The sequence below is a fragment of the Oncorhynchus mykiss genome, chromosome 7 (genome assembly GCF_013265735.2).
Source record: "Oncorhynchus mykiss isolate Arlee chromosome 7, USDA_OmykA_1.1, whole genome shotgun sequence".
NCBI lineage: Eukaryota > Metazoa > Chordata > Actinopteri > Salmoniformes > Salmonidae > Oncorhynchus > Oncorhynchus mykiss.
In genome coordinates, this window is record NC_048571.1 from 90279629 (window position 1) to 90299196 (window position 19568).

General features: G+C 41.7%; 1 protein-coding gene across 3 annotated transcripts in view; it reads left to right on the forward strand.

Moving 5' to 3' along the window:
* Positions 1 to 10472: 10472 nt before the first annotated feature.
* The window catches only part of pparg (peroxisome proliferator-activated receptor gamma), a 118935-nt gene continuing 109839 nt past the window's right edge, over positions 10473 to 19568 (forward strand). The window contains exon 1 of one of the 3 annotated variants that reach the window (XM_036984368.1): positions 10473 to 10830. Coding sequence is in view for 2 of the 3 variants with exons in the window: in XM_036984365.1 (XP_036840260.1) it covers positions 11000 to 11051 (52 nt within the window). In the remaining variant the exon portion in view is untranslated. Of the gene's footprint in view, positions 10831 to 10850; positions 11052 to 19568 lie in introns of those variants that run through there. The other 2 variants (XM_036984365.1, XM_036984366.1) reach the window with 2 other exon arrangements.

The window sequence follows — 19568 nt, forward strand, 5'->3', positions numbered from 1 at the left end:
TGAGAGACCAGCTAGATCTACTGTCTCTATTATAATATGAGAGACTAGCTAGATCTACTGTCTCTATTATATTATGACAGACCAGCTAGATCTACTGTCTCAAATATATTATGGCAGAACAGCTAGATCTACTGTCTCTTTTATATTATGACAGACCAGCTAGATCTACTGTCTCTATTATATTATGATATACCAGCTAGATCTAATGTCTCTTATATTATGACAGAACAGCTAGATCTACTGTCTCTATTATATTATGACAGACCAGCTAGATCTACTGTATGTTTTATATTATGACAGACCAACTAGATCTACCTTCTTTACTATAATATGACAGACCAGCTAGATCTACTGTCTCTATTATATTATGACAGACCAGCTAGATCTACTGTCTCTATTATATTATGACAGACCAGCTAGATCTACCTTTACTATATTATGACAGACCAGCTAGATCTACTGTCTCTATTATATTATGACATACCAGCTAGATCTACTGTCTCTATTATGATACGGCAAACCAGCTAGATCAACTGTCTCTATTATATTATGACAGACCAGCTAGATCTACTGTCTCAAATATATTATGTCAGAACAGCTAGATCTACTGTCTCTTTTATATTATGACAGACCAGCTAGATCTACTGTCTCTATTATATTATGACATACCAGCTAGATCTAATGTCGCTTATATTATGACATACCAGCTAGATCTAATGTCTCTTATATAATGACAGAACAGCTAGATCTACTGTCTCTATTATATTATGACAGACTAGCTAGATCTACTGTCTCTATTATATTATGACAGACCAGCTAGATCTACTGTATGTTTTATATTATGACAGACCAGCTAGATCTACCTTCTTTACTATAATATGACAGACCAGCTAGATCTACTGTCTCTATTATATTATGACAGACCAGCTAGATCTACCTTTACTATATTATGACAGACCAGCTAGATCTACCTTTACTATATTATGACAGACCAGCTAGATCTACCTTTACTATATTATGACAGACCAGCTAGATCTACTGTCTCTATTATATTATGATAGACCAGCTAGATCTCCTGTCTCTATTATATTATGACATACCAGCTAGATCTAATGTCTCTATTATATTATGACATACCAGCTAGATCTAATGTCTCTATGACAGAACAGCTAGATCTACTGTCTCTATTATATTATGACAGACAAGCTAGATCGATTTTCTCTATTATATAATTACAGCCAAGCTACATTTTCGGTCTTTATTATATTATGACAGACCAGCTACATCTACTGTCTCTATTATAATATGACAGACCAGCTAGATCTAATGTCTCTATTACGATATGACAGACCAGCTAGATCTAATGTCTCTATTACGATATGACAGACCAGCTAGATCTACTGTCTCATATTATATTATGACAGGCTAGCTAGATCTACTGTCTCTATTATATTATGACAGACCAGCTGGATCTACCTTCTTTACTATAATATGACAGACCAGCTAGATCTACTGTCTCTATTATATTATGACAGACCAGCTAGATCTACCTTCTTTACTATAATATGACAGACCAGCTAGATCTACTGTCTCTATTATATTATGACAGACCAGCTAGATCTACCTTCTTTACTATATTATGACAGACCAGCTAGATCTACTGTCTCTATTATATTATGACAGACCAGCTAGATCTACCGTCTCTATTATATTATGACAGACCAGCTAGATCTACCGTCTTTACTATATTATGACAGACCAGCTAGATCTACTTTCTCTACTATATTATGATAGACCAGCTAGATTTACCTTCTTTACTATATTATGACAGACCAGCTAGATCTACCGTCTCTATTATATTATGACAGACCAGCTAGATTTACCTTCTTTACTATATTATGACAGACCAGCTAGATCTACCTTCTTTACTATATTATGACAGACCAGCTACATCTGTCTTATTTTACTATCGACCAGCTATGTCTGTCTCTATTATATTACACCAGACCAGCTAGATCTGCTGTCTCTAGTATATTATGAAGAACCAGCTACACCTACATGCTTTATTATATTATGGCAGACCAGCTAGATCTACGGTCTCTATTGTATTATGACATACCAGCTAGATCTAATGTCTCTTATATAATGACAGAACAGCTAGATCTACTGTCTCTAGTATATTTTGACAGACAGGCTACATCTACTGTCTCTTATTTTATGACAGACAAGCTAGATCTACTGTCTCAATTATATTATGGGAGACGAGCTACATCTACTTTCTCTACTATATTATGATTTACTGTGGTAAAAAAAATACACCAGTTAGATAGTTTACAAATGTCTCATTCATCCCCTTCCTCTCCCCTGTAAGTATTCCCCAGGTCGTTGCTGTAAATGAGAAGGTGTTCTCAGTCAACTTACCTGGTAAAATAACGAATAAATAAAATAAAAAATAATAGAAAGATCTACCACAGTAAATATGTTAGAGAAATCTACCACAATAAATCATTCAGAGAAACCTGCCTGTCACGGGATTCTTCTGTTGAAGGAGAGGCGGACCAAAACGCAGCGTGGTTATTGTGATACATCTTTAATAAAGATGAAAATAGAACAATATACAAAAAACAAGAAACCGTGAAAAACCGAAAACAGCCCTATCTGGTGTAACAAACACAAAGACAGGAACAATCACCCACAAACCCCAACACCAAACAGGCTACCTAAATATGGTTCCTAATCAGAGACAATGACTAACACCTGCCTCTGATTGAACCATATCAGGCCAAACACAGAAACAGACAAACTAGACACACAACATAGAATGCCCACTCAGATCACACCCTGACCAAACAAAACATACAAACATACAAAGCAAACTATGGTCAGGGTGTGACACTGCTATAGTAAATCAGTTACGGAAACATAACACTGTAAATCAGTTAGAGAATTCCACCACAATAAATCGGTTAGAGAGAAATCTACAACAATAAAGCAGTTAGAGAAATCTAAAACACAATAAATCGTTTAGCAACTTTTTTTTAAAAATTACATCAGTTAGAGAAATCTACCACAGCAAATCAGTTAGAAATCTACCTCAGTAAATCAGTCCTAGAAACCTACCAGAGTAAATCTGTTAGAGTAATCGACCACAATAAATCAGTTAAAGAAATCTACCAAAATAAATAATTTTTGCAGTTTGTTCCAGTCACTGGCAGCAGAGAACTGGAAGGAAAGGCGGCCAAAGGAGGAATTGGCTTTGGGGGTGACCAGTGAAATATATCTGCTGGAGAGTTTGTTGCTGGTGGGTGCTGCTATGGTGACCAGTGAACTGAGATAAGGTGGGGCTTTACCCAGCAGAGACTTGTAGATTACCTGGAGCCAGTGGGTTTGGCGACGAGTATGAAGTGAGGGCCAGCCAACGAGAGCGTACAGGTCGCAGTGGGTAGTATATGGGGCTTTGGTGACAAATTTGTTGAGTACAGTGTTGGAGGCTATTTTGTTAATTACATCGCCGGAGTCGAGGATCGGTAGATAGTCAGTTTTACAGGGGTATGTTTGGCAGCATGAGTGAAGTATGCTTTGTTGCGAAATAGAAAGCCGATTCTCGATTTAATTTTGGATTGGAGATGCTTAATGTGGGTCTGGAAGGATAATTTACAGTCTAACTAGACACCTAGGTATTTGTAGTTTTCCACACCTTCTAGATCAGAATCGTCCTGAGTAGTGATGCTGGATGGGCGGGCAGGTGCGGGCAGCGATCGGTTGAAAAGCATGCATTTAGTTAAACTTGCATTTAAGAGCAGTTGGAGGCCACGGAAGGAGAGTTGTATGGTATTGAAGCTTGTCTGGAGGTTAGTTATCACAGTGTCCAAAGATGGGCCAGAAGTATACTGTACAGAATGGTGTCGTCTGCATAGAGGTGGATCAGAGAATCACCAGCAGCAAGAGCATCATCAATGATGTATACAGAAAAGAGAGTCGGCCCGAGAATTGAACCCTGTGGCACCCCCATAGAGACTGCCAGAGGTCCGGACAACAGGCCCTCCGATTTAAAACACTGAACTCTATCAGAGAAGTAGTTGTGAACCAGGCGAGGCAGTCATTTGAGAAACCAAGGCTGTTGAGTCTGCCGATAAGAATGTGGTGATTGACAGAGTCGAAAGCCTTGGCCAGGTCGATGAATACGGCTGCACAGTGTTGTCTCTTATCGATGGCAGTTATGATATCATTTAGGACCTTGAGCGTGGCTGAGGTGCACCGATGACCAGCTCGGAAGACAGATTGCATAGTCGAGAAGGTACGGTGAGATTCAAAATTGTCGGTGATCTATTTGTTAACTTGGCTTTCGAAGACCTTAGAAAGACAGGGTAGGATAGATATAGGTCTGTAGAAGTTTGGTTCTAGAGTGTCTCCCCCTTTGAAGAGGGGGATGACGGCAGCAGCTTTCCAATCTTTTGGGATCTCAGACGATAAGAAAGAGAGGTTGAACAGGCTAGTAATAGGGGTTGTAACATTTGCGATGGATAATTTTAGAAAGAGAGAGTCCAGATTGTCTAGCCCAGCTGATTTGTAGGGGTACAAATTTTGCAGCACTTTCAGAACATCAGCTATCTGAATTTGGGTAAAGGAGCTTGTGTATTTCGGTTCCTAACTTCCCTGAAAAGTTGCATATCACGGGCTATTTGATGCTAATGCAGTACACCACAGGATGTTTTTGTACTGGTCAAGGGCATTCAGGTCTGGAGTGAATCAAGGGCTATATCTGTTCCTTGTTCTACATTTTTTGAATGGGGCATGCTTATTTAAGATGGTGAGGAAGGCACTTTTAAAGAATAACCAGGCATCCTCTACTGACGGGCTGAGGTCAATATCCTTCCAGGATACCCGGGCCAGGTTGATTAGAAAGGCCTGATCGCTGAAGTGTTTTAGGAAGAGTTTGACAGTGATGAGGGGTGGTCGTTTGACCGCAGACCCATTACGGATGCGGGCAATGAGGCAGTGGTCGCTGAGATCTTGGTTGAAGACAGCAGAGGTGTTTGGAGGGCAAGTTGGTTAGGATGATATCTATGAGGGTGCCCGTGTTTACAGATTTGGGGTTGTACCTGGTAGGTTCATTCATAATTTGTGTGAGATTGAGGTCATCAAGATTAGATTGTAGGATGGCCGGGGTGTTAAGCAGGTCCCACTTTAGGTCACCTAGCAGCACGAGCTCTGAAGATCGATAGGGGACAATCAATTCACATATGGTGTCCAGGACACAGCTGGGGGCAGAGGGTGGTCTATAGCAAGCGGCAACGGTGAGGGACTTGTTTCTGGAAAGGTGGATTTTTAGAAGTAGATTCTCCAATTGTTTGGGCACAGACCTCGATGGTATGACAGAACTCCGCAGGCTATCTCGGCAGTAGATTGCCACTCCGCCCCCTTTGGCAGTTCTATCTTGTCGGAAAATGTTATAGTTAGGGTTGGAAATTTCAGGGTTTTTGGTGGTCTTCCTAAACCAGGATTCAGACACGGCTAGGACATCTGGGTTGGCAGAGTATACTAAGGCAGTGAATAAAACAAACTTGAGGAGGAGGCGTCTAATGTTAACATGCATGAAACCAAGGCTTTTACGGTTACAGAAGCCAACAAATGAGAGTGCCTGGGGAATGGGAGTGGAGGAACAGAGGAGGGTAAGGGTACGGCTAAAGGCTACAAGAACTGGTCGTCTAGTACGTTCGGAACAGAGAGTAAAAGGAGCAGGTTTCTGGGTGCAATAGAATAGATTCAAGGTATAATGTTCAAAGGTATGGTAGGATGTGAATACAGTGGAGGTAAACCTAGGCATAGAATGACGATGAGAGAGATATTGTCTCGAGAAACATAATTTAAACCAGGTGATGTCACCGCATCTGTGGTGAGTGGGACAAGAGGGTTAGCTAAGGCATATTGAACAGGGCTAGAGGCTCTACAGTGAAATAAGACAATCACTAACCAGAACAGCAATGGATAAGCCCTATTGACATTAGGGAGAGGCATACGTAGCCGAGTGATTGTAAGGGTCCAGTGAGTAGTTAAGCTGGCTGGAGACACTGCGATTCAGACAGCTAGCTGGCCGGGGCTAGCAAGCTAGCAGAAGGGCCTTAGAGATATGTTGTGACGGAAGAAGTCTGTTGTAGCCTCCTCGTGCAGAGCCTCTTCATGCGGTTCCGTCTGCAGACCAGCCATGATGGATTAGTAGGGTTCCGTGTCATAAAGGTGTCCAGTCCAATTGGCAAAATAGGTATAGTGGCCCAAGAAATTGGCCGATGGACCTATTCAGCTAACAGTTCGATATGCTCTAGACAGCTAGCGGGGCGCGGCTAGCAGGCTAGCTAGAATCATTCAGGGGACGTTGCGACGGAGGGGCCTGTTGCAAAAAGAACCCTCGGGCAGATTACATCGGTAGTCCAGTCGCGGTGGATTAGCTGGGCTTTGTGTAGTAAAATGGGTCCAAAATAGGTATTGTAGCCCAAGGGGTGGCTGATGGACCTCTTCAGCTAGCCGGGAGATGGGCCTAGATGGGCTCCAGGCTAATTGGTGCTTGCTTCGGGACAGAGACGTTAGCCAGGAGAAGCCAATCGGATAGCAGCTAGCTAGCTGCGATGATCCAGGTGAAAAGGTTCAGAGCTTGTGGTAGGAATCCGGGGATATGGAAAGAAAATAAGTCCGGTATGCTCTGTTTTGAATCGCGTTGTGCAAACTGGTGAGAGAATTCTGAGCTAGAGGTTAGCTGATGACCGCTAGCTGGCTGGCTTATGTCGGGGGATTCCGGTTCGAAAGTAAAGAAAAATACTTTAGAAAATAGCAGATCCTTACCACATTGGGTGAGGCGGGTTGCAGGAGAGTATGTTGAGGTTTAGGAAAAATATAAAAAGATATTCAAAGAAAAAACATATAAAAGATACAGTGTCTTGCGAAAGTATTCGGCCCCCTTGAACTTTGCGACCTTTTGCCACATTTCAGGTTTCAAACATAAAGATATAAAACTGTATTTTTTTGTGAAGAATCAACAACAAGTGGGACACAATCATGAAGTGGAACGACATTTATTGGATATTTCAAACTTTTTTAACAAATCAAAAACTGAAAATTTGGGCGTGCAAAATTATTCAGCCCCTTTACTTTCAGTGCAGCAAACTCTCTCCAGAAGTTCAGTGAGGATCTCTGAATGATCCAATGTTGACCTAAATGACTAATGTTGATAAATACAATCCACCTGTGTGTAATCAAGTCTCCGTATAAATGCACCTGCACTGTGATAGTCTCAGAGGTCCGTCAAAAGCGCAGAGAGCATCATGAAGAACAAGGAACACACCAGGCAGGTCCAAGATACTGTTGTGAAGAAGTTTAAAGCCGGATTTGGATGCAAAAAGATTCCCGAAGCTTTAAACATCCCAAGGAGCACTGTGCAAGCGATAATATTGAAATGGAAGGAGTATCAGACCACTGCAAATCTACCAAGACCTGGCCGTCCCTCTAAACTTTCAGCTCATACAAGGAGAAGACTGATCAGAGATGCAGCCAAGAGGCCCATGATCACTCTGGATGAACTGCAGTGATCTACAGCTGAGGTGGGAGACTCTGTCCATAGGACAACAATTAGTCGTATATTGCACAAATCTGGCCTTTATGGAAGAGTGGCAAGAAGAAAGCCATTTCTTAAAGATATCCATAAAAAGTGTTGTTTAAAGTTTGCCACAAGCCACCTGGGAGACACACCAAACATGTGGAAAAAGGTGCTCTGGTCAGATGAAACCAAAATGGAACTTTTTGGCAACAATGCAAAACGTTATGTTTGGCGTAAAAGCAACACAGCTGAACACACCATCCCCACTGTCAAACATGGTGGTGGCAGCATCATGGTTTGGGCCTGCTTTTCTTCAGCAGGGACAGGGAAGATGGTTAAAATTGATGGGAAGATGGATGGAGCCAAATACAGGACCATTCTGGAAGAAAACCTGATGGAGTCTGCAAAAGACCTGAGACTGGGACGGAGATTTGTCTTCCAACAAGACAATGATCCAAAACAGAAAGCAAAATCTACAATGGAATGGTTCAAAAATAAACATATCCAGGTGTAGAATGGCCAAGTCAAAGTCCAGACCTGAATCCAATCGAGAATCTGTGGAAAGAACTGAAAACTGCTGTTCACAAATGCTCTCCATCCAACCTCACTGAGCTCGAGCTGTTTTGCAAGGAGGAATGGGAAAAAAATTCAGACTCTCGATGTGCAAAACTGATAGAGACATACCCCAAGCGACTTACAGCTGTAATCGCAGCAAAAGGTGGCGCTACAAAGTATTAACTTAAGGGGGCTGAATAATTTTGCACGCCCAATTTTTCAGTTTTTGATTTGTTAAAAAAGTTTGAAATATCCAATAAATGTTGTTCCACTTCATGATTGTGCCCCACTTGTTGTTGATTCTTCACAAAAAAATACAGTTTTATATCTTTATGTTTGAAGCCTGAAATGTGGCAAAAGGTCGCAAAGTTCAAGGGGGCCGAATACTTTCGCAAGGCACTGAATATACACGGGACAAATCAAATCAAATCAAATGTTATTTGTCACATACACATGGTTAGCAGATGTTAATGCGAGTGTAGCGAAATGCTTGTGCTTCTAGTTCCGACAATGCAGTAATAACCAACAAGTAATCTAACTAACAATTCCAAAACTACTGTCTTGTACACAGTGTAAGGGGATAAAGAATATGTACATAAGGATATATGAATGAGTGATGGTACAGAGCAGCATAGGCAGGATACAGTAGATGGTATCGAGTACAGTATATACATGAGGTGAGTATGTAAACAAAGTGGCATAGTTAAAGTGGCTAGTGATACATGTATTACATAAGGATACAGTCGATGATATAGAGTACAGTATATACGTATGCATATGAGATGAATAATGTAGGGTAAGTAACATTATATAAGGTAGCATTGTTTAAAGTGGCTAGTGATATATTTACATAATTTCCCATCAATTCCCATTATTAAAGTGGCTGGAGTTGAGTCAGTGTCAGTGTGTTGGCAGCAGCCACTCAATGTTAGTGGTGGCTGTTTAACAGTCTGATGGCCTTGAGATAGAAGCTGTTTTTCAGTCTCTCGGTCCCAGCTTTGATGCACCTGTACTGACCTCGCCTTCTGGATGATAGCGGGGTGAACAGGCAGTGGCTCGGGTGGTTGATGTCCTTGATGATCTTTATGGCCTTCCTGTGACATCGGGTGGTGTAGGTGTCCTGGAGGGCAGGTAGTTTGTCCCCGGTGATGCGTTGTGCAGACCTCACTACCCTCTGGAGAGCCTTACGGTTGAGGGCGGAGCGGTTGCCGTACCAGGCGGTGATACAGCCCGCCAGGATGCTCTCGATTGTGCATCTGTAGAAGTTTGTGAGTGCTTTTGGTGACAAGCCAAATTTCTTCAGCCTCCTGAGGTTGAAGAGGCGCTGCTGCGCCTTCTTCACAATGCTGTCTGTGTGAGTGGACCAATTCAGTTTGTCTGTGATGTGTATGCCGAGGAACTTAAAACTTGCTACCCTCTCCACTACTGTTCCATCGATGTGGATAGGGGGGTGTTCCCTCTGCTGTTTCCTGAAGTCCACAATCATCTCCTTAGTTTTGTTGACGTTGAGTGTGATGTTATTTTCCTGACACCACACTCCGAGGGCCCTCACCTTCTCCCTGTAGGCCGTCTCGTCGTTGTTGGTAATCAAGCCTACCACTGTTGTGTCGTCCGCAAACTTGATGATTGAGTTGGAGGCGTGCGTGGCCACGCAGTCGTGGGTGAACAGGGAGTACAGGAGAGGGCTCAGAACGCACCCTTGTGGGGCCCCAGTGTTGAGGATCAGCGGGGAGGAGATGTTGTTGCCTACCCTCACCACCTGGGGGCGGCCCGTCAGGAAGTCCAGTACCCAGTTGCACAGGGCGGGGTCGAGACCCAGGGTCTCGAGCTTGATGACGAACTTGGAGGGTACTATGGTGTTGAATGCCGAGCTATAGTCAATGAACAGCATTCTCACATAGGTATTCCTCTTGTCCAGATGGGTTAGGGCAGTGTGCAGTGTGCAGACAAGACGAGGACATAGCTACGCCATCTTGGATGAGATTTCTCTAACTGTGGTAGATTTCTCTAACTGATTTACCGTGGTAGATTTCTCTAACTGATTTATTGTGGTAAATTTCTCTAACTGATTTATTGTGGTACATGCAACATCTACACAGTATAGAGTAGCCATAACAGTTTGTGCATGTTCCCCAAATACTGTAATTATTTTGACTTTAATTCTCACTTTTAGTTAATTATCACAAACCATCAGTGAGCAATCAAGTCATTTTCTGCACTCAGAAGTGCCTGTTAAAAGCTGTAGGATAATTGTTCAGTAATAACCATCAACAGGACTGAAGCCAGCATAACTCTTCCTTCCGCGTTGTTCCATGTGATCCCAGTAGGTGTTCCAGAGAGGGAGGGGAAACAAAGCGAGTTGGTAGAACATGACTACTGTCATTATCCCTGTTACTCCTGCAATACTACATGTTATCATCCTACCCACCAAGCAGTGTAGCCCGGTCCTGTCGTTGCTGATTGACTGCCTGAAGAGACAAATAAAGACGTCGAGAGACTCCAGAGCGGGTCCCGCTGCGCCGCGAGAGAACAAACAAGAGACAAACAGTCAGCGGCTACTGTAGAAGGACAAACAGGCAGCAGCTACTGTAGAAGGACAAACAGGCAGCAGCTACTGTAGAAGGACAAACAGGCAGCAGCTACTACAGAAGGAGACGGCATCGCACATTATTTGAGATCTTATTCAGGTCAGTCGTTATATTTCTTTCTGCGATGAGCAGCATGGTATTTAACCCACGGAGAGGGTTACACTGCAATTACACTGCCTGTCAACACATTGGCAAGCGTAGGCCTACTTTCATTTAAAACATTTAGTGTATTCCTATTATTGGGGAAATGAATACAAGTGTATAGGACATGCATATGATGTGTAGCAATTTTAACAAGCAACGTCCTCGCTGTGGTACAGGTACGTTTTTATTCAATTCAACAAATTAATTCCCAATCGTTTTCCAAATTTGAAGCAGTGCTGATAATTTTAAGGGCTCACACATTGGAAGATTTGCAATATTAAAATATGTTTTGACAATCATTTGTCGTCATAACCCTTTATCATCAGGAATAGCTGGGCAACTTGCTCAGTTTTAGTTTTATAGACTGATAGTATTGCACTGAATTAGCGGGTAAATTTCAGCCCTGCGTGGCAGCAGCGCTGGGTAGCAAGCAACTTGTGCGCTGGTCAGCTTTTCGTTCACCTACTGCCGCCCGCAATTATTAATTACCCATCAGCAACCACCCAACTACATGTGATAAAGTGACAATCTGAAGAATTATAAAGAAAATACATCTAGGCTACATGGGGCGCAGGATTTTTTTTGTTGTTGCCTGATTTGCATATGTTTCTGCTTATAATTTCCGACTTTTGGTAGACTATTTATTAGTCAAGTTGTTTATAATTACATATATTCAGCTTCTCTTCTGTCATTATATGTTGCCCAAGTAGACTAAATACACTCTTGCTCACCAGAATGTCATAAATCGATAGAATTGTTTCTATGTAGTTGAGGTCAGTAAAGTTCTCTTCTTTCGGGGACCGGAGAGAAAATGCAATAACTGAAAAAAAGTGATGTGCAACATTTACAAATTACATCAGTTTGACCATTTGTAAGGACATGGAAAGCTGTGAAAATGACCCAACATGTTTCTGATAAGATTTCCGTTTGGCTTGGATGCATATTTTATGTGGTTGACATACTATCAGCTTTTATGATGCTGATAAAGATGGCACCATAGGTATCTGTAGAGGTGCATTCTCTCAAGATGCTGAAATAAATACATCTTATTTCTCCCCTCATGTTCCCTGGTCAACATTTAGCCTACAGTTGAATTTCACTGCAAGAAATGCTTAATTCTGCATGAGTTAATATTAAGGCTTTGTGCGAGGTTATAGACCTACAGTCAGTGTCCAAATGTCAGTTTCCATTTAAACCCATCTGAGCAGTAGGCTACAGTTCCCTTGACATGTCATAAGCCTATTTGAAGTCCTGTCTTGTGACTGTGGAATTTGTACAGTGCCTCACAATCATCACACATAACATAGCCCCAGCACTGCTTTCATCCTCTTATACTACTTCATCAACTCTTTCCAAAACATTACTTTTAAGGGCCTCCCTTCTCTTTATTTTTAACTGTCCATTACACAGCTTTTCTCTTAATGAATTAAACTCCAACCTTGTCGTTTTTTCCTTCTATTGAATTAAACTCTGATATTGTCCTTTTTTTCCTCTGTGAATCAACGTAAACTTTTTCTTCCTCTTCCGTTAAGCATTTGGCTATTGGCGTGTAGGTTATTTGCTCCGTATACAGTTAGGCCCTAAAGCTTAGGCTTATACACTAATGAGAGAGCCTAAAATAATGAAAGAAAAACCTTAATGTAGCCCATAGATATAAATTGCACAATAATGATACATTTATGGATTTTTTTTTAAGGTAAGCCTATTGGTTTGATCTTTATTCAACCCGCCCACCACACACCCGCCCGATATCCACACAATGATCCTATTTTGTTGTAGGCAAATCAGTAAAATCATTCAGTAAGGTATTGCTGCAGTGTTTTAATTTAGACTGTAGATACCTCCAGATATTTACTTTCTATTTATTTTGAATAAACATATTTTTAAATATAGCCATATTTAGAAAACCAAACTTTTAATTTCAAATTTAAATTGACTTATTACTGAAGCAAATCAATTTTGATTTGAGTTATTGGTTTAACAACTATGCCTTATGGCTTACAATCAGCTGCCACCTGTTGACTACAATAGATAGGGTACTATAAAAATACTTTAAATTAGGCTCCGCTTATGTAGAAATGTGTATTCTTGATCTAAATAGGCTGTATAATTCTGTATTTACTTTCTATGTTACAAGGTCATAGCATCATCTGAGGCCAGTGTTAGTTATGACACAGGTCAGCATGATATTTCCTCATGCAATGACTTAAAATAAACCATTTATTTAAAGATATGACTGAATAACTTATGATAAAACATTTGTAAAGCTATTTTTGAAAAATGGTTGTGACATGAACAGTATTTTGGAGAAGCGAGGACTAGTCTGTATCCGCTGAAAGTGATAGGATACTTCAGGTTCAGTTTCACAACATTTCCCTTCACAAAGATCGAGAACACATAGTTTTCCCCAGTGGTGTAAAGTATTTAAGAAAAAATACTTTAAAGTACTACGTAAGTAGTTATCTGTACTTTTACTCTGCTACATTCCTCAAGAAAATAATGTACTTTTTACTTAATTCATTTTTCCTGCCACCCAAAAGTACTCCTTACATTTCAAATTCTTGACACTACAGGAAAATGGTACAATTCACACTTATCAAGAGAACATCCCTGGTCATCCCTACTGCCTCTGATCTGGCGGACTTACTATACACATGCTTTGTTTGTAAATGTCAGTGTTGGAGTGTGCCCCTGGCTCTCTGTAAATTAAAACAACAAGAAAAATATGCCGTCTGGTTTCCTTAATATAAGGAATGTGAAATTATGTACTGTATACTTTTATTTTTGAAACTTAAGTCCATTTTCTTTTGATACTTTAGTATATTTAAAACCAAATAATTTTACTCAAGTAGTATTTTACTGGGTGACTTTCACCTCTACTTGAGTCATTTTCTATTAAGGTATCTTTACTTTTATTAAAGTATGACAATTGGGTACTTTTCCCACACTGGTTTTCACTACACTACAGTATAAGGATAGGGTAGTATGCCTACACCAATTATTCCTCATTATAGTCTCATGTTTAGCATTTCTCCCTCCATGGGCTACAGTATAATCTTCTATAATCTAGCAGGAACCATCCAGTCTGTATCTACAGTAGAACTCTTTATAACCTGATATAACAGTGATGTAATGTGTGGCTACTAGAGCAACAAGGACTGAATCAAAAAGAGGGAAAGTTTACTTCAGAGTTTCATAATGGGTTATATAATTCCTAAAGAGCAATGTGTGCGTATGTTGGACTTTACTCTGTTATAAATGGAAGGAGCGTCTACAGAGACAAAGCTGTGTTTATATTGTGCCTTTATGTTGGGCCTAACCTGGCCTCCAATACATCAAATCAAATTGTATTAGTCACAGGCGCTGATTACAACAGGTAATAGACCTTACTGTGAAATACTTACTTAAAAGCCCTACACTCTATTTCTTTAACTGCATTGTTGGTTAAGTAAATATTTTCTAAATAAACTAAAGAGAATTTTTCTTCTCCAAAAAATCCAAACGTAACACAAGAAAATGACAATAAATAGATTATATACATGGGCTACCGGTACAGAGACTATTAATGTGTGGGGGTACAGGTTAGTCAAGGTCATTTGTAAAGTGACTATGCATAGATAATAAACAGCAAGTAGCAGCAGTGTAAAAACAAGGGGGGGGGGGGGGGGTCAATGCAAATAGTACTACCTATTTTTTTAAATTTTTTAATTTCATATTTATTTAACTAGGCAAGTCAATTTAGAACAAATTCTTATTTACAATGACGGCCTACCCTGGCCAAACCCTAACCCGGTTGATGCTGGGCCAATTGTGCAACGCCCTACGGGACTCCCAATCACAGCCGGTTTGATATTTCCTGGAATCGAACCAGGGTCTGTAGTGATGCCTCTAGCACTGAGATGCAGTGCCTTAGGCCGCTGCGCCACTCAGGAGCCAAATACAAATGCCTATACAATACCTCAAATGCATTCACATAGTACTGCCTATACAATACATAAAATACATTTACAGAGTACTAAGCTTAGCAATAAAGCATAATTTTAAAACATTTTTTTTTAATTGATAAAGAAAAAAACATTAATATATATATTCTTTATCAGAAACTGATGTGTTCTGATTGTACGGACATTTGCGATTTACACAAACTCATTACCCACACAGAGATGGTGTTTCTAATGCTGTGGTCAGGCTCTGACCAACACAGGGATTTTCCTGTCATTTCCATTGATTTCCACTGATTCCTTATTATAATCGTTTATTAATTTCCAGTGATTTTCCAGTGATTTTTCTAGTGATTATCCAGTGATTTAAAAATAAATATTCTCTAGGAATTTCTTGTGCTTTTCCAGTGCTATTTTGATTTCCAATGTGTTAGAGCAGAAGTCATTGGTAGTGAATGAACAAGAAGATTCCTAACAAATATTACCTAAACCAGCTGAAAGGAATATAATAGGATTCAGCCTCAATAAAAAGACAGTCCTGTTGTACTTCCCCTCTGACTTTATAACTAGGGTGTTAGGTGACAAAATTCAGCTCTGGTTCTGGTGTTATACTTTGTATTCCATGTTATAGAGAACCTTCTCATTAACACAAAACACTTTATTTCATGAGGGTAGGACTTAGCATTGCTGAGATCTTATTTTCAAGTGATCGGAAAAGGTCTTGGACTGGTCACTATTATTCCGTAGGCAATTGCACCAAATCACCTGTCTGCATTCTTAATATCAACACGTTTTGTCCAATATCAAGATACAGTGGTCATATTGTTATGACATTTTCAGGGTTGATGTAGAACACAGTTCATGAAATTAAATTGCAATATTATAAAAATGTGGCACTTAATATGTAAATAAGGCAGGGGTGAAGTGACCATGCATAGATAATAAACAGCGAGTAGCAGCAGTGTAAAAACAATTGGAGGGGTGTCAATGCAAATAGTCTGGGTAGCCATTTGATTAATTGTTCAGCAGTCTTATAGCTTGGGGGTAAAATCTGTTAAGGAGCCTTTTGGTCCTAGACTTGGCGCTCCGGTATCGGTCGCTGTGCGGTAGCAGAGAGAACAGTCTATAACTTGAGTGACTGGAGTCTGACACTTTTTTGAGCTTTCGTCTGACACTGCTTAGTATGTAGGTCCGGGATGGCAGGAAGCTTGGCCTCGGTGATATCTGGGCCATACGCACTACCCTCTGTAGCGCCTTCTGGTCAGATGCCGAGCAGTTGCCATACCAGGCAGTGATGCAACCGGTCAGGATGCTCTCGATTGCGTAGCTGTAGAACTTTTTGAGGATCTCAGGAACCATGCCAAATCTTTTTAGTTTTCCTGAGGGGGAATAGGCTTTGTCGTGTCCTCTTCACAACTGTCTTGGTGTGTTTGGGCCAAAGTAGTTTGTTGGTGATGTGGACGCCAAGGAACTTGAAGCTCTCAACCTGCTCCACTGCAGCTCCATCGATGAGAATGGGGGTGTGCTCGGTCCTCTTTTTCCTGTAATCCACAATCATCTCCATTGTCTTGATCATGTTGAGGGAGAGGTTGTGGTCCTTGCACCACACAGTCAGGTCTCTGACCTCCCTATGGGCTGTCTCATCGTTGTTAGTGATCAGGCCTACCACTTTTGCCATCAGCAAACTTAATGATGGTGTTGGAGTCGTGCCTGGCCATGCAGTCATGAGTGAACAGGGAGTACAGGAGGGGACTGAGCACGCACCCCTGAGTAGCCCCCATGTTGAGGATCAGCGCAGCAGATGTGTTGTTACCTACCCTTACCACCTGGGGGAGGCCCATCAGGAAGTCCAAGATCCAGTTGCAGAGGGAGGTGTTTAGTTCCAGGGTCCTTAGCTTAGTGATGAGCTTTGTGGGCACTATGGTGTTGAACACTGATTTTACCCCTCAATGAATAGCATGCCTTTTGTCTTGAGGTAGTCACCTCATACAAGTACCCCCAGGGTTAGGGTTAGCAGCCGCGAGCGGGGTTAGGGTAAGCAGCAGCGAGCGGGGTTAGGGTAAGCAGCAGCGAGCGGGTTTAGGGTAAGCACCAGCGAGCGGGGTTAGGGTTAGCAGCAGCGAGCGGGGTTAGGGTTAGCAGCAGCGAGCGGGGTTAGGGTTAGCAGCAGCGAGCGGGGTTAGGGTTAGCAGCAGCGAGCGGGGTTAGGGTTAGCAGCCGCGAGCGGGGTTAGGGTTAGCAGCCGCGAGCGGGGTTAGGGTTAGCAGCCGCGAGTGGGGTTAGGGTTAGCAGCTAGCGGGTGTAACAGTATAACTTTAGACCGTCCCCTCGCCCATACCCGGGCGCGAATCAGGGACCCTCTGCACACATCAACAACAGTCACCCACGAAGCATCGTTACCCATCGCTCCACAAAAGCCGCGGCCCTTGCAGAGCAAGGGGAACCACTACATCAAGGTCTCAGAGCAAGTGACGTCACCGATTGAAACGCTATTTAGCGCGCACCACCGCTGACTAGCTAGCTGTTTCACATCCGTTACACGGGGTTAGAGTTATTAGCAGCAGCAGCTAGCAGGGTTATTATTTTTTATTTAAACTTTATTTAACCAGTTAAGCTAGTTGAGAACAAGTTCTCATTTACAATTGCGACCTGGCCAAGATAAAGCAAAGCAGTGCGACACAAACAACAACACAGAGTAACACATGGAATAAACAAGCATAAAGTCTATATACAGTGTGTGCAAATGGCTTGAGGAGGTAAGGCAAAACAATATGGGGATGAGGTAGGTAGATTGGGTGGGCTATTTACAGATGGGCTATGTACAGCTGCAGTGATTGGTTAGCTGCTCAGATAGCTGATGTTAAAAGTTAGTGAGGGAAATATGTCTCCAGCTTCAGCGATTTTTGCAATTTGTTCCAGTCATTGGCAGCAGAGAACTGGGAGGAAAGGCGGCCAAAGGGGGTGTTGGCTTTGAGGATGACCAGTGAGATATACCTGCTGGAGCGCGTGCTACGGGTGGGTGTTATCGTGACCGGTGAGCTGAGATAAGGTGGAGCTTTACCTAGCATAGACTTCTAGATGACCTGGAGCCAGTGGGTCTGGCGACGAATATGTAGCGAGGGCCAGCCGACTAGAGCATATATGCGTCGAATACAACAGTGAAATACTTATTTACAAGCCCTAACCAGCAATGCAGTTTAAAAAATAAAACAAATAAAATAAGAATAAGAAATAAAAGTAACAAATAATTAAAAGAGCAACAGTAAAAAAGCAATAGCGAGGCTGTATACTGGGGGTACCGGTATTAGGGTTAGTCTTGCAGAGTACCCACACAGAGGAGGCTGTGGCCTTCACTCCAGTCCTGGATAGGAATATAGAACAAAAAATAAAACCTTTTTTAGAGGGTTGGGGTTACAGATATGGTTAAGGGTTAGGGTTAAGGTAATGATTAGACCTGAGGAGGCTGTGGCCTTTACCCCAGGCCTGGAGAGGACTATAGGACTAAAATAAAGCCTTTAGGGGACAGAAACCCAAAAAGACTCGGGTCAAAACTTCACCTCTCTAGTGAGACCGGTGGAGGGATGTTACTGTTAACACGATGTACACATGTTTTATCCGTTTAGCACACTTCCGTCTTTTCCTGTGTGTGTGTTTTCCTTTCTACCTCGAGGAACATCCCCTTGCCTCCCCAGCGGGAGCGGAGGAGACCTTGACATAGTGTGTGTGTGTGTAGTAAGGCTGTAGCTCTTTCCTTCTCCTTGGAGGAGGCTCTGCTTAAAGCCCATGGGAGCAATCAACCATTAACTCACTCCTATTCAAATAAATTGGGGAAAAGTTCACGTCCTAAAAAATTGTGCAAACTCTCATTCCCAGGGAGCTGCACAATGGCAATCTAGGACTGGGGAGTGTGGGCAGAAGACTAGGGAGGGGGCCGCTGGGGGGGTCAGGAGAGTGGGGAGGGGGCCCGCTGGCCGGGAGCGTGTTGTTGTAATGGCTCTAGTATGTATCTTAATGTTCTTTAGTCTCCCTAGAGGGTCTTAATGGGAGAATGAGTCCCTTAGACAAAACCTCACGTCTCTACTGCAAAATCATCCTCCCATAGACAAGAACCAACACACTGGATAGTCTGAACACAGAAAACACAACAAGCACGACAAAATCTGAGAGCCAGATTATCTTGTTTATATAAATACTATATTGTACATGTCATACATTCTATATTGAACATGTCTTACATTGTACCTGTCATACATTCTATATTGTACATGTCATACATTCTGTATTGAACATGTCATACATTCTATATTGTACATGTCATACATTCTGTATTGAACATGTCATATATTGAACATGTCAACAATTGTCTGTTTAACATGTCATATATTGAACATGTCATACATTCTATATTAAACATGTCGTCCGTTCTGTATTGTACATGTCATCCATTCTATATTGAACATGTCATACATTGAACATGTCATACATTCTATATTGAACATGTCATAAGTTCTATATTGAACATGTAGTACATTTTATATTGAACATTGGGTGCATTAAACACTGTTCTAAAGCTGTGTTGGGGTGCATTAAACACACTTTCTTTCTACACATGATGCAAAGTTGATCTACAACGTTGCTTTGTGCGTGTCTTTGTACACGTGTGCATGTCCAAAGGTACCCTCATGCCTGCATGTATTTTGAGAACGGCTTGAGAAAACGTGATATTGGTTTGGACCCTGACACTCACCTGTA